The sequence below is a fragment of the Dromaius novaehollandiae genome, chromosome 10 (genome assembly GCF_036370855.1).
Source record: "Dromaius novaehollandiae isolate bDroNov1 chromosome 10, bDroNov1.hap1, whole genome shotgun sequence".
Taxonomy (NCBI): domain Eukaryota; kingdom Metazoa; phylum Chordata; class Aves; order Casuariiformes; family Dromaiidae; genus Dromaius; species Dromaius novaehollandiae.
Genome location: NC_088107.1, coordinates 10,527,017 through 10,541,209, shown reverse-complemented (window position 1 = coordinate 10,541,209; position 14,193 = coordinate 10,527,017). Strand labels below are relative to the sequence as shown.

At 41.4% G+C, this 14,193-nt stretch overlaps 2 protein-coding genes across 13 annotated transcripts in view; one reads left to right on the top strand and one right to left on the bottom strand.

Annotated features, from left to right (window-relative positions):
* The first annotated feature begins 322 nt into the window (after positions 1–322).
* Positions 323–5,670, top strand: STARD5 (StAR related lipid transfer domain containing 5). 4 transcript variants are annotated; one of them, XM_064517280.1, is made up of 6 exons: positions 323–544; positions 818–950; positions 2,351–2,468; positions 3,511–3,604; positions 4,173–4,351; positions 4,747–5,670. In XM_064517280.1, exons 1-5 carry the CDS (start codon positions 351–353, stop codon positions 4,318–4,320), a joined length of 687 nt encoding a protein of 228 aa, XP_064373350.1. In that variant the 5' UTR covers positions 323–350; the 3' UTR covers positions 4,321–4,351; positions 4,747–5,670. The 4 variants fall into 4 exon arrangements, 3 of the variants coding, with proteins under 3 accessions (XP_064373350.1, XP_064373349.1, XP_064373351.1); XR_010390711.1 differs by having other exon boundaries at positions 326–544; positions 4,173–4,471; positions 4,558–5,670; XM_064517281.1 differs by adding an exon at positions 638–687 and having other exon boundaries at positions 333–544; positions 4,173–5,670.
* A 1,912-nt stretch (positions 5,671–7,582) lies between these two features.
* The window catches only part of IL16 (interleukin 16), a 49,254-nt gene continuing 42,643 nt past the window's right edge, over positions 7,583–14,193 (bottom strand). For 8 of the 9 annotated variants that reach the window (XM_026121301.2, XM_026121303.2, XM_064517270.1 and 5 more), the window contains 5 exons: positions 12,528–12,711; positions 10,741–10,842; positions 9,754–10,006; positions 8,870–8,995; positions 7,583–8,601 (listed from right to left, as the gene is read on the bottom strand). In XM_026121301.2, the coding sequence (XP_025977086.2) occupies positions 8,408–8,601; positions 8,870–8,995; positions 9,754–10,006; positions 10,741–10,842; positions 12,528–12,711 (859 nt within the window). In that variant the 3' untranslated portion in view covers positions 7,583–8,407. Of the gene's footprint in view, positions 8,602–8,869; positions 8,996–9,753; positions 10,007–10,740; positions 10,843–12,527; positions 12,712–14,193 lie in introns of those variants that run through there. The other variant, XM_064517271.1, reaches the window with a different exon arrangement.

The following is a 14,193-nucleotide window of genomic DNA, read 5'->3' as shown; positions in this document are numbered from 1 at the left end:
CTTCGTACCCACGGCCTTTTCAACATTTATTGCATTCCTCCTGGTTTAATTCTATCCTGTTTTTGTACCTGGGCGGGGCCTCCCTCGGCTTTGAATTAGGGGAAAGAAAGGGCGATACCTTCAGCCCGGCTCCCGGCGCCTTCCGACGGCCGGAGACCGCCCGGGTAACGTCGTCCCTGCCTCCCTCCCCTCGGCTCCGCCTTTCCCGCTCCCCCGCAGCGAGCTCGGCGTAGCGGCCTGTCGCCACCGGGGGCCCTGGGGCTCCCTCCGCCGCGGCGGGAGGCGGAGGGACGGGCCGGCCGGGCGCGCCGCGCCGCCCGCCGCCCCTCAGGTGAGGGGGAGGTGCCGCCATGGGCCGAGGGGGCGGCGCGCCGCGGCGCCCTCATAGGCGGCGGCGGCCGAGCGGCGGCTTCCTCCTCCTCCTCCTCCCTTCCTCCCCCCCACCCCAACGGCCATGGACTACGCGGGGCTCGCGGAGGCGGCGGCCGCCAAGATGGGGCTCTACCGCCGCGACCCCGCCGGCTGGCGCGGCTGCCGGCGCACGGTGAGCGGGGCCGGGCGGGGCGGCAGCGCCGGGGCCGTGCCGGGGCTGGCGGCGGCGGCTGAAGCGCCTCTCTGCGCTGTCCCCTCTCCGCAGGGCGAGGTCGCCGTGTCCTGGAGACCCTCCGCCGAGTTCGCCGGCAACATGTGAGCGCCCCGTCCCTCTCCGTGCGCTTTGCAGCGCTGCCGGGCGGGGGGGGGGGGGGGCTCCCGTTTCCTTGCGGCCGGGGTCGTGCCGGGGGGGAGCGGCGGTTTTAGCTCCTTTTCCGTCCTGCAGTTACAGGGGGGAAGGGACGGTGCCCGCCAGCCCCGCCGATGTCTGGGAGTGCATCAAACCCGTGGCCGGCGGGCTGAGGGCCAAGTGGGACCAAAACGTGAAGGACTTTGAGGTCATCGAAGCCGTCAGTGATGTAAGTTCCTTAAAAACTGAGAGTGCTGGGAGGAGAATAGCACTGGCTTCCGGACGCTTTTTCTAGTGCCTCGAAACAGCCTGCGTTGTGTGTGGGGACGGGGTCTCCAGAGGATACATGGCCTCTCCAAGTCTGGACCAGTTTGGCAACATCGCGTTTGGGAATCTTTTTTTCGTTTTCCTTTTACTACATTGTATACTTTTTTCTTTTTAACAGTAGCTTATCTTTCTGAAAGGATCTACTGTAAAGTCTTGGCTAAATACTGCTTAGTTAAAAATATGTAATTTCATAACATTAAGGACCCGAGACTGTTACTAATGCAGCTAAGCTTTTAAGGTTTCTCATGATTATTTTTAACACATTATTTGTGAGGGAAGAGGAAACTTGGAAAATACCCCAGCCTCGCTGGTGGCAAAGAGCCCGTGTCATTGCCTGTTAACGCAGCCCCCTGCCCTTCATCCCGGCAGCGCACGATGCTCCATCCCCAGCTCGGTGCTCGCAACTGCACCGCGCTGCGCTGTCCTCGACTGACCTCGGGCCTCGCATCTCTGTCTCAACAGCCCCCTCTTTAACATGGAGATACTGTTTATGTCATTGTGAAGCGCTTGGAGCATTACGGGTGAAAAGGGCCATATAAAAGCAGCAGCTGCTGCTGCCGCCGTGGGAACAGAGTCTAATTTCCAAGCTTTTTATTTGTCAGAACCTTAAAAGGGAGAGATTCGGATGCCTGTATCGGAAGTGGTGGATGTAGGTGCTCTGAGGCTTCCAGGGTGCAAACACAACCAATCCTAGGGATGCTGGTGGGAGCCCTGGGAATATTTCTCTTGTCAGAACCTTATGGACATTTAGAATTAAATATAAGCTGTAACTTTAGAAGTGGTGCAACCTGCCATTTGATATTCATAGACTTTATCAGACTTGCCAGTGGTTACGAGTGCAGTAGGGGGGCCTTTCCGTCATAGTACCTTCATACAAGGGGCTGAAGTATTAAGTTTTCTGCAATGTAACAAGTCTAGGTATCGAATTTCATCCCTTGTGGTGTGGTACAAAGGAGATATCTCCTTTAACTCCCTGAAAAGGACAGGAATTTTAACTGTCCCATGAGTATAGATGTGCCCAATTCCCTTTTCAGCATTGCTTGTGGTATCTGTCCTTATATGACCTGGGAGCAACTGGGCATCACTGCATTTTCCTCTGTTAATCTATCCTTCATCAGCACACCTTAGTGCCAGGTGTGGAAACTTCAACAGTACTGAATTGCATTTCATTCAGCAAACAGTGAATGGAACTCAATAGTACGGTTTGTCAAACGTAACGGAAAGAGTTCCTGGCTGCATAAGGATCTTTCTGTTGTATTTCTGAGAGCATCAATTGACGTAATTCTGTTTTGTAACTTCTAGACTGTCTCTGTATGCAGAACCACAACCCCCTCAGCTTTCATGAGGATTATTTCACCAAGAGAATTTGTGGATGTGGTGCTAATGAAGCAATTTGAAGATGGGACTATGCTATCTGCTGGTGAGATGCTTACGATCCTAGTGTGTTCATATAATGTTATAAGGCAACCTGTAGCTACAGCAAATAATTATAAGATTAAAAAATAAATAACATGCTGTTCAGTGGCTGTTGATCTGATCTTGTTCAGAAGATAAAATATTAATGGCCTGCTTACATCATTGCCCACAGATAGAGTATAAAAGTCATGTTTATGTTCAGACAATGATTGCATTGTTGGCCTGTGGTTTCTTCTCATGGTATGCTTTTGAGATCGAATAGTTATTTCATTTAATGTTAAGTTTTGATTTATTTATTTATTTATTTATTTATTAAGAGTTTAGCGTTTACAGAACTTTCTAAAGGGACTCCTTTGGGCTAAATCCTGTTTTACCGTTTTTTACAATGCTTCTAGATTTTGGTGAAGCCACTGAATAAATAAATGTACCATTCCTGTTTATCTAAATAATCATCCCTCTGAAGCCAAATAGTGATGATTTTTATGGGGCTGGCACTGCATGTAAGCATGCCTCTTTGTTTTTTTCACTTCAACCTATTGTTTACCTGTTACAATTTAGTTTTTTTTTTATTGCCCCACTGTTCAGTTGTCCCATTTTCCCATCCTGTTCAGGATTCTGACTTGCCAGAAGTTTATATACCTGCTGGATTGCAGCTACGCTTCTTAGCAAACCAACAGTACATACCTCTGTGGTATGGACTTGTTGGAAGTAACTCGAATGACCTCTCAAGAAGAGCAATGCCCTCATACTACACGGTTTTATTGAAACTCCTTCAAAATATCTTGATATTTACTTCACAGCTCAGTGACAATTGCAACTAATTTTAATGCTTGTTTCCTTTGTAGATTTCACAGCCAGAATGGTTGCTTTTAATCATCTTTTCTGACTGCTTGTATGGTGCAGCCCAACATTAAAAACATTAGACTGTTGTTTCTCTTAAATATATTTCTTGTATTAAGTTGCTTCTTAGCTGGTGCTTTGACTACAGTGGACTCTTTGCTACCTCCTGTGAAAATGACATTGTTCTTGGATGCTTTTTCCTATAGCCACCAATGTGGAACACGCACTCTGTCCTCCTCAAGCAAATTTCGTTAGAGGGTTTAATTATCCTTGTGGCTGTTTCTGTATACCTGTTCCAGGGTAAGAACAGATCTATTTGAATGCTATATATTCTGAAGTCCTTCCTATCCGTAGTGCAATGTATGTAAGTGTGTTTGGCCATATGTGACCTGTAGCCTCTTGGCAACCAGAGGTTTCTGTCTTCCTGTGGCTTGTAATCATTATGACGAATGCCCTTTCTGTTCCCTTTTGTGCAATGAATTATTCCCTTTCCCTTTCCATTTCCTAGAAGGAAGTTGTTAATGTTACAGGAACCATCATCATGGTAGGATTCCTGCTGACCTCTTAAGCAGAGATTCAGCAAAACATACAAGTATGGTCTCAGCTTTTGGCAAATGAGTATATGGTTGTTTATTTCATTAGGTAATTCATAAACAAAATCATGTACCTGACTGGGGCCTGATTTAACTGTAATTTGACTTGCAGGGATAGCCACATTCATTTGAATTGGAGAATAATACCTGTCAGTTTAAAAAATTTTTTAATCTATTTTTTTAATCTGTCATCAGCTGATGCATGTAAATGTTATTGTAAAGTTCTTAATATCTTCAGACCTGAAGCTATAAAATTACTTGCATTGTTTTTGCAGAGAATCAGACAGTACTCAACTCCTCAGCTTCTTCCAGACCGATCTTGGTGGCTATCTTCCCCAGACTGTGGTGGAATCCTTCTTTCCAGCTAGCATAGCTGGATTTTATAGCAATCTGACCAAAGCTGTTAAGACATTGAAAGCATGACAAGACCAGTTCCTGAGATGACCAACTGAGGGTAGGAAAACCACTGGCAGCTTGAGGATAGAAATGATGGGAAATAGAGGTTGGCCTACAGCACTTTTCTACCAGCAAAGATACTTAGGAAAGGTGAAGTGGGAACAATGAATGGAGTAAGGTAAACTTTTTACACAGCATTTTCTACCTGTGTATTCAAAGCAATGCACTGTCTTCTAATGTATTTTTTTAATTATTAAAATAAAGGTTATCAAACCAGATGCTGAAAGAATCCTGGAGGCAGCACACTGCTGGCTGTCTGCGGGGAGAAGATGCACATTTTATATCTGTTCTTGGCCACACTTCATCAGTGTCTATCAGGAGGAGCATTGCTAAAATCCACTTAGCACTACCAGCACTAGTCAGGTACAGGTCAGCCCTGTTGTCTCTCTACAGCTCCCCATAGACTCCTGTGGAACAGTGTTCCTCCCTTGAAGGCAGAGCCAGCTCTTTTGCTGCCAGCACTCATAGAGCTGCTAGGATGTTATGATGGGACCAAGCCAGCAAATGGTAGAAGCCAGAACGAATTGGACTGTGTCTGGAGGAGCCCACTTGTTTGTTCCAGCAGACTTCAGTACTGATGGTAAACATGTGCTTAAGTTCTCTTTTCTGAATCAAGGACTAAAAATCTAAATCAATTCACAGGTCTGTGGTCTGGCAAACTTCTTTCCTCCCCTCTATACCAAAAACAGTGATTTCCGCAATGTCATGATTCAGACTGCACTGACATAGTGATAATAAAGATGATTAAGCACTTTACTTGCTATTTTTCTAACTGCACTTGAAATGACCATGTATTTAAATATTTTTCAGTCTCTTACAGTGAGAGGTATTAACAGGTAAATAATCTTTTCAGTAACCTAGTCTTGATTTGACAGGACATATTTGTTTCTCTTTAAGACTGCCTCGTTTCGCAGCATTATCTTGGAAAATCAGCTCCTGATCTAGTGTGCGGTGATGTGTGCAGCTCTAGAAAATATTTATGGTGCTGATTATTGCAGGAATATCAGACATTATTATGGATTGCATATTTTTACAAAAGGAAAAAGAAATGAATTGCTGAATTAGAAATTTAAATGCAGGTTGTGATTTTAATGCTGTAATTTGATTATTTAATGAGGTTAGTATGCTCTGTTTTCTGTCCCTGTATTTGTTGTATGTATAGTATAGTGTATGGACTTGCATACAAATTTTCGCGCTGTAATTTTCACCCTATGGAATAGACTTTTCAAGGAAGCAGGTTTTAATCTAGTCTCCTTTGTGTATAAAGATGTAAAAATTCCTATGAGAGTGTTACAAAATAAATATTTTTCTGCTACATCTTACTGTTTTTCCTGGATCATCCTTTAAAATTGTTTCCCGCCTCACTGCTTTGTCAACAGGGAAACTTGGGAGGCTCTTGGTCATCCAGCATCTCTGTAAATTCAGTGCATCAAGGTAGAGAAGAACCTTCACTCCCATTTGCACTCCCCACTAAGTGGGGATAAGTATTTAGGTGTTTTGGTGAGAGCACTAACCTTCCTGAGTTCTAGGTACTCTGTTGATTCTTATTTCCAAATTGGATTACTTTCTGTGCTTAAGAGTAAGAAATTGACTGAGAAGAGGTTTGGGCCTTACTACTACAGAGGTTAATACACATTTATCTAAATGTACTGTAAATCACACATGACGTGCAACATCTGTGCAAATTTTTGAAGGATTATGATTTTTGTTAGTTTAAATATCAAAAAGTTAAAGGAGCAGAGCCCAGATCAGCACTCTTTATTCCTGCAAGTAAACTTTTTGCTGACAGTAGGGCTTTTTTATATTAGCTATATATTATATTATATTATATATATAGTTATGTTATTTCAAACAATAATGTTGGTAGGGGAGGCTCTTCTTTGGAATAATTTAAGGTTTTTTCCTTTGAGTGTTCAACACATTATACAGAAGGAATTAAGAGCCTTTAAGATATTGCAGCCTTGCTGCCCTGCCAAGTTAGGGATGGAAATGTCTTAGTCTGTGTCTCATCCTGTAAGATGTTGGAGGACTCCCCAGTAGAAAATGCTGCCAGTCACGCAATGTATTTCCATTTCTGCTTTTGATCTTGGCTGATGTCGGGAAATGGAGAGACAGGCGAAAACTGTTGACAGGAGAGGGGAGTGCCTTTGGAAGACATGAAACCAAACCTGTGTTGATCGTTCTGTCAGTTCTTAATTTGATGAAATAAAATAGCTGTTTCTAGTGAGGACATCTTCAGTAAATGACACTGACGTTAATTTAAGCCATTCTGTGCCGTGGCTGTGCCTGGTACAATCTCTGCAAAAGCCGTAAAGCTGAGCAAAAAAGTGTGATCTAGCTTTTACAGGAAATACTTTTAACTGTGTTGCTTTACTGTACAGAAGTGATCCACATTTTTCCTATATTGGTGATATGGGCAAGTGGTTGAAACACCTTGGAACTTGTATATGCACCAGGTGTTCACTTAGACTCTGTTAAGCCAGGAACACAGATTGATTCGGGTAGCTATCATTTAAAAAATGTATAAAAAGATTTACAGTTTAACTTTTCTCCTATTTTGGTATTTTGCTACTCAACTGGTAGAAAGTTTGCTTTGAGGTTTTTTTAATTGGAGAAGACATGTCAGTTGGAAGGGGGTCTGGGGCTGGGGGTGGCAGATGGCTTGTCAAGAATCTTCTTCCCAGGATTAGCATAGGGTTGATTCGTGAAGAAAGACCAAAGCAAGTTATATGGTTGGGTGCGATTTATACCTTCTGCTATCTATCCTACTTGCCCTTCAGTCAATTGTCATTTCTGTGACCTTGACTTCAGTGTTCATAAAACAGTTTCTGAACTCCTGTAATTTATGGTCTGGTGAAATTAAGTAACCTAAGAAGAGGGCAGCAAATTCATGAAGTATGGAAAGGCGAATAGCCAAGGACCATAACCAGTTTAGCCATATGGCATTCAGCTAGTGACTGACTACTTCTAGGGCAGAGTATCTGCTATTGTAGCTCTCCTTTTAATGAAATAAGTCAGTGGACCAAATGGGTGTACGAGACTATCTTGCCAGAGGTACACATGCTGCTGGTAGACATCCATGCGGAGGATTAAAGACCCAAAATACTGACAGCAGGATTTGAAGCATAGATTTGTCTCCAAGTTATTTAGTATTTCTAGAATAACTTCTAGTGTTCTGGACCTTTGGGTCCAAAACCTTTATTTTCCATATACTCTCACAGACACTTCCTTTATGAAATCAATACCATGATATTTTAAAGTTTATGTGCAGGCAGGAGATAAGACATGGTTCTAAATGGCTTTGTTACTCTCCTGCATTAGTCTTCTCAGACTTCTGGCCAGAGAATGAATATAAAAACCTCCACTACATTACCCTTAGCTTCCTGCCTCACCCTTACAACACCTACAGATGCTCCCTTTTTTCCCAGTGTTTGCCTGCTGGAGTTGAGATGGTTCTGTCAGCTGCTAGTAGAAAGTTCTCCTAGACAGATTTTGGCATTCTTGACTGTTCTGTGGTTTGAATAGAAAAGCTGGAGTTTTCCAGGGACTGTTGTAGTTTTGACTTGCATCCCCATTTCTCTGCCCTTTACACATTGTTTAAGTCTTTTTCTGTGCTGTAGCATGTTTAGTTGTAGGGTTGCAGACATGTTCCCTCCTTCTACAAATGTAGGGTAGGGAGCAAAACTATTAGAACAGGGCTGAAAACTTAGCTCAGAATATGTTTCTTATTTTCTTAAGTTAATGGCTAAAATAAGACAGTACTGTAGCTGTCACACATTTTACAACCAGTATATTGTTAATAAAATCATTATTTTACACTTTGTAACATCTGTTTCTGAAAGTTGAAATAAGAATCATGAGCATTTTGTGCATATCTTCTCATTTTATCCCAAACAGCTTGTTCTGGAATTGCAAAAACATCTGTAACTGGCAGTAGGATCATATGTACTTTTTCATACATACTTTCACAACATCTTGCTGTGCTGGCCAAATGGCTTTCAGTAACGAAACCTTTTTTCTGTTTGTAATATTGGTGGTAGTCTAATTCCTCTTCTTACAAAGTTTCAGATGACTTGGTGGTAACAGAGCTCAGATTCTTCCTCTTGATGATAGCTGTGATCGGCCCATCGGGTAATGCCTTGATTATATTCCACGCTTCAAAACGAGTGAGTCCTTGCATAGCAGTCGTGTGCACTTGTAATAGCTCATCACCAGGCTGAACAGGGCTGCTTTGTTCTGATGCAATCCCTGAGGAAAGGAAATTAATTTCCTTTAATTCTGTGTAGGGAGGACACTTTAACAAATATTTCACTTGCTAAGGATCACCAGCATGTTTGGTATAAACCACCTGGTCTCTGAGCAGAGAGAGCAGCAGATCAGTCACACTGGACTGAAATGGGTAATGCTGTATTTACAAAAAATAGCATTTTCATGGGTATAAATCAGCAGTCAGTTATGAATTGCACAAGTCTGTGTCAGCTAAGGACCTGCCATGCACACATTTAAGTGTATTTACCTTTAAATATCCTGTTGATGACAATGGGTTTATCTCCATGAATAGAGCCCTTCCCTCCTTCCAGACTGAATCCTAAACCAGCAGGTGTTTTTTCTAGAGTTACAGTGCAGATTGTATCTTCAGTTGCTGGAAATAAATGGGAAATTAGCAGATGGGAACCATATAGTCTGAAAAGCTAAAACATCTGTTAAAGAATCAACTTCTATTTGTTTTGTTTGCAAAGGCACCAAAACCTGCCAAATGAAAGAGAAAATAATAGCTTTTAATTTCTCTTTTTGTCATTGTGAGATCTTCTGGGAAACTGGAGAGAGAAAGTTGTGTTTTGAACTCTCAGCAGAATGGAAAGATAAAAAGGAAAGATGGTAATGTTTACTAGAATTAGAAAAATCTGTTCAATGAACAAAATTTAGGGTAAACATATTTGACTTGATGTTAGTTTTGAAACTGTTATTAACTACAAAGCTACTAATGTTCACTTGCAGTATGTAAATAAGGCTATAGATTTCCAGATTATGTTTTGAAATTATCTCTTCCACAAAGAGATAGTCCTGTAAAATAGAAACTAATAGAATAAAGAATCACTGTTCATTGAATTGTCAATATACTTTCAATATTTTTACTATATTTGATAATCTTTGTATGTCTTCAGAAATTCATACTGAAGAAGCCTTTCTTTCCCAGAAGGTTCCTTTATTTTAGAAATCCATTAATTATTTCCCTCTCCAACAAAGTCATTCCAAGTATCTGTTCCAGGAGTGCTCTATTAATGATACTGTCTTTAATCATGGTTCTCAGATCTATCTAGCCAACACTGAGCTGCTCTTCATGAATAGCCAGAAGTTAATGGATGGGGGCTGCAAGGTAATGCCGCTGAACATACTCACCAGACTCTTGTGAGACATCACTTGCTACTGAAGATGTACTAGAATCAATTGAAACATCAAGACTCTTTTCTCCATCTTTAGCTTTTCTAGTGACGACAACAGCTTGCCTGGGCTGTCGGGCCTGTCGCATGATTGCTGAGGCATCGTTGTGAGTGGCACCTTTAAGAGACTTTCCATTAATGGATAATACTTCATCTCCTTTCTGAATAGTTCCTTCCTGAGCTGCTAGTCCATTAGGAAACACTTTGTGAACCTATTGAAGACCCCAGTCACCACAAACACACAGAAAGAGGAAGAAAAAAGACAAATCACTAAATCACTCAGTTAATACTTTTTACAATGTGCATTTTCCTTTTCTACTTTTTCCAGGCAGAAGTTGCTTCTAGCACATTCCAGGGCTGAGGGCTGAATAACTTTTTACAGAGAAGTTCTCCTGAGTACAACCCTCTTCAAGCAGCTTCCAAGTGCTAAGTAATCTGTCCAGCCCCAGTGTCAAGTGGCCAAGGCCCTGTTGCCATGGAAGGTATCTTGCCTGTGTTACTCCTGATCCTCTCTCTGCTCTGCCAGTCGAGAGGAGATGATGTGACGCTTGTCTCTAGTTTCCAGCCCTTACGGGCCCATGTATTCACCTCATTCCTCCTCACAGGCCTGACTGCCTGCGGGGTCTGCTATAAGCACATGGACAAGAGGGCTGGTGCTTCCTGCTGTTGGGGGGTGTGGGCTGTTTGGCCTTGGCTTTAGAGCCGTTTGGGGAGAATTGTGCCTGAGAAAACCAGACACCACTGCCAATAACCTGGGGGTGCAGCTCTGTGCAGAAGGATCTTACTCTTTCCCACTTTAGACCATAATTTTTTTGTCCCTGTCAGTGGACAGCTGCCTACTTTCATTAAGCTGAAAGCCAGCCCCTGCAGTAGAACCCTATTAAGTTATATATTTTTAGATAGAGTGTTCATTTTGGGAGTATTTTTTGAGAAAGGTGCTACTTACTGTTATCACTTTGTTTTCTAGATCAATGCCTCCTGCCAGGCTGAATCCAAGCCCAGTGTCCTCTTCTTTATGCAGAATTGTAACATGAATATCATCAAATTCCTTGGCAGAGAAGGCAATAATGTCAAGAACATCCTAACATACCTCCAAATGACTGGAAAATCAGCAGATCTTTTTTGTCTACCGTGCATTTTGTAATGAGGCTCAGGGACATAAGCAATATTTAGATTACTGACGTATATTTAGTATTTGTTTTCTGATCAAATATTTGCATATCATTTTCCTATTTTATGAACTATTATTCTGTCTCTAAAAGCATTCTTTTTCAGTAAATGGGTTATATGGGTTATAAATTGAATTAATTAAAGGTTTTAAAAATCATATACTGTAGAAAAAATATTTCTGGCTTATGTAGAGGGCCTTTTCACTGAAAAAGGGGGAAACTTCTTTTTTTTGGCATACAACTTGCATGGATATCTGAGATTCATAACTTAAAAACTGCTTGTAAGTCACAGTTTTATTTTTCAGTGTTCCAGTAACAGCCCCAGGTAGACTGAGCTGTTTCTGACCGTGTTATTCCAAAGATGAGCGTGTATATGGAAAAAATTCCTATTTAGTCTAGTTCCTTAAGGAAACGTGGCTTTCTTGACCACATTTCACAATCCTGTTCAGGATGTGTGCCGTTGTAGTTGCATCCGTTGATGTTGTTTCTTGTTTCCTTCCACCACTGAATCCACTGGCCAGCTGCAACCAGGCAGAGGGTAGTGGCCTCTAAGAGACTGTCCTGACAGTTTCATGAAAATGGAGGACTGGGTATGAGAGAGGCTAATGTCTCCATTGTATCCAGTGCAGCATAACTTTACTGCTAATTAGGTCTCAAAATACCAATGTGGGATGTTGACCAGAGACCCAAATCAATACAAAACTCGGCTTTCATTAGTTCTGCTTGTTGAACTGCTTTTTGGTTGTGAAATACCAGCAAGTTCTTAAGGAAATAGAGTCTAATATTCTGTTCATGCCACACTCAAGTGCTTTTCAGTAGCTGCGAAGTTTGATGTAGTCAGTGAGAATACATCTATGATATGAGAATATGTCTACCTGGTCTTCTGAAAGGCAGATATGGATTCACTACCCAAGCTCCACACAGGACAGGCGCAAACCAGGACTAACCTAGAAGCCATGTCACTGCAGTTAGCTAAAAAAACAAAATATATTAATTTAGTCTTCTTGTTACATTAATGTTGTTATGCTGCTTTTGGCAGCTTACGGTGTCCAACACAGCAAGCACATAGCTGCCAGCAGAAGACTGTATTTTCAGCACAGAGTTCTAGATGTTATCTGCTTCTTTTAGTATGGGCTGTCTTTAAAAATCTCTGCTGTGAACAAATTTAGCCTTTATTCTGACTTATTCTGAGCGTTATCACAATTTTAGATGACTCCAGTAAGACTACAGGATGTTCAGTATCCCCAAAATCAGGCATCATGTGTCTCAGACTGTGAAACCAAATAAAAAGAAAGGCCTCCAAAATGTTAGTGCCTACTTTTGCATACTCTGACCCTACCTGCTGTATACCTCAGTTATCCTATTAGGAAAATGGGTGTTAGTCTTGCTTAGCTGTCTTTGTAGATTTCTTTGAAATTTCTGGTCAAAAGAGCTAAACATTACTACTGATACATATTGCTATGACTGTTTTATTTATAATAATGTCATGTTGCAAAGATTAACTAGATATGTCAACTCAGCAGCTCCCTTTGAAAATCATGAATGCACAGAAAAGCAGATTTACCTTTAAGGTTGCCTCATCTAGTGATTTGACTTCCTCTATAAGCTTTGCTAACTCTTCAGGGGAAAGTAGAGAGATGACAGACTGCCCTGCTGCACCGGAAGCTTGAGGTGAGCCATGTTCCTGTTTCTCTTCCTCTTTCTCATTGTCTGCTAAGCTCACGGTGTATTCTCTCAGCTCAGAGAGGCTGTGCCGTTGAGAAAAGAATAAAAAAGAAACATTGAGTTATGAAAGAACATAAGTACAAGAGCATAGAAGACGCAATGTTGGAGCAGGAGGGCAGACACTGCCATTAGTACTATAAATATGTGTTTATATAAATTAAGCATATAAGCCTAACAGAAAGAAGTAGGATTCATCGCATAAAAGAATAGCGATAATCTCTTGGCCCCAGGCTGAAACTAGCTTAAAAAAAGCCCATGTCTATGTTAATTTTTTTTTTTAAATTCTCATTTTCATGTGTTTCTGTGCTTTCCAGTTAAGTCTGGGATTAGATAAAAGAGGTTGTGGGTTTGGGCCCTTTTTTTTTTTTTTTTTTTTTTTTTTAAGGAAAAAATACTTAAACAGATGTATGTGTAAGTATCCCATTTTCTAAGAAAGGCAATTTTCAATGTATTTTTAATTGGTCCCAGAAAATGCTAGTCAAGTAGTGCAGATACAAGATTCATATGTACACACCAAATCCAGTGTTTACTTGGATTACCACTATAAATCGCTTGTTGTTTAGCTATTACGGACTGTAACCTTCTGGCAAAAGTTATTAAAAGGTATTAAGAAGTTTTCTTTTGCTATTAAGACTCTATCTTTTGACTTTTATCAACACCCTCTCATCAAAGGAACAGTGTAATGATCCTCTCTGAGAAAACAAGGACTAACTTATTTTTTTTCCTGTGCAGTAGAATTTTGGAAGCTACAAAGCTAATACTTTCAGAAAGCCTTTTGAGATGGAACTCAGAAGGTTCTTGTGTGCTTTTGAAATATTTTACCAGAAGTATTATCTTTATTCACTTTGCTGTTTTTTGAAATCCTGACTAGTTATTAACAGAAAATGCATACAAATTATTGTAGGAAGCAAGACCAGGCAGGGAGGTACTGTTGGGTCTTAGGGAATGCCTAGATCCCACTCTCGCTACACCACTTACATGTACTAGTGCCAGACTTGTTTCTCTATACCAAAGTATTATTATTGCAGTGATACTCAGTGTAATTACACAACTCATCCACAAAGACTGGCAAGCTGGTGGCCCTAAGTTAAATGGTAGGACTAGCTGGGTATTTAACTCACCTAATTACAGTGACTAGCTACAGCTAGTTTATCTGGGCAGCGTGTAGTCATAAGACAGCAGCTTTTCACATAATCCTGAAACAATGCATTAAAATCCCTCAGCCTCCTCACTGGCAAATGCGTGCCTTTCATTAGCAGCAGTGAGGTCTGGTTTTTTTTTTAGTCCTGCCTCTTAATCATGGAGATGCTGGAGATATTTGTCCTTAACTAGGAAGAAGCTTATAATATATAAACAAACACATAAAAATAAATGTAACAGTCAGGTGAGTCATTCATCCTTTGCACTCTAAAAAGTTCCTACTTCATTCTGTGCTTTACTATCGTGTGCTACAACCTAGAATGTTAATTTATCAGCTGCCCAGCACAGAGATTCACCAATACTGG

Coding starts and splice junctions, on each gene's coding strand:
- STARD5 (XM_064517280.1), top strand. CDS start 351: ATGGGCCGAGGGGGCGGCGCGCCGCGGCGCCCTCATAGGCGGCGGCGG. Junction 545..817: donor GGCGCGGCTGCCGGCGCACG/GTGAGCGGGGCC, acceptor TCCGTCCTGCAG/TTACAGGGGGGAAGGGACGG. Junction 2,469..3,510: donor TGGGACTATGCTATCTGCTG/GTGAGATGCTTA, acceptor TTTTTCCTATAG/CCACCAATGTGGAACACGCA.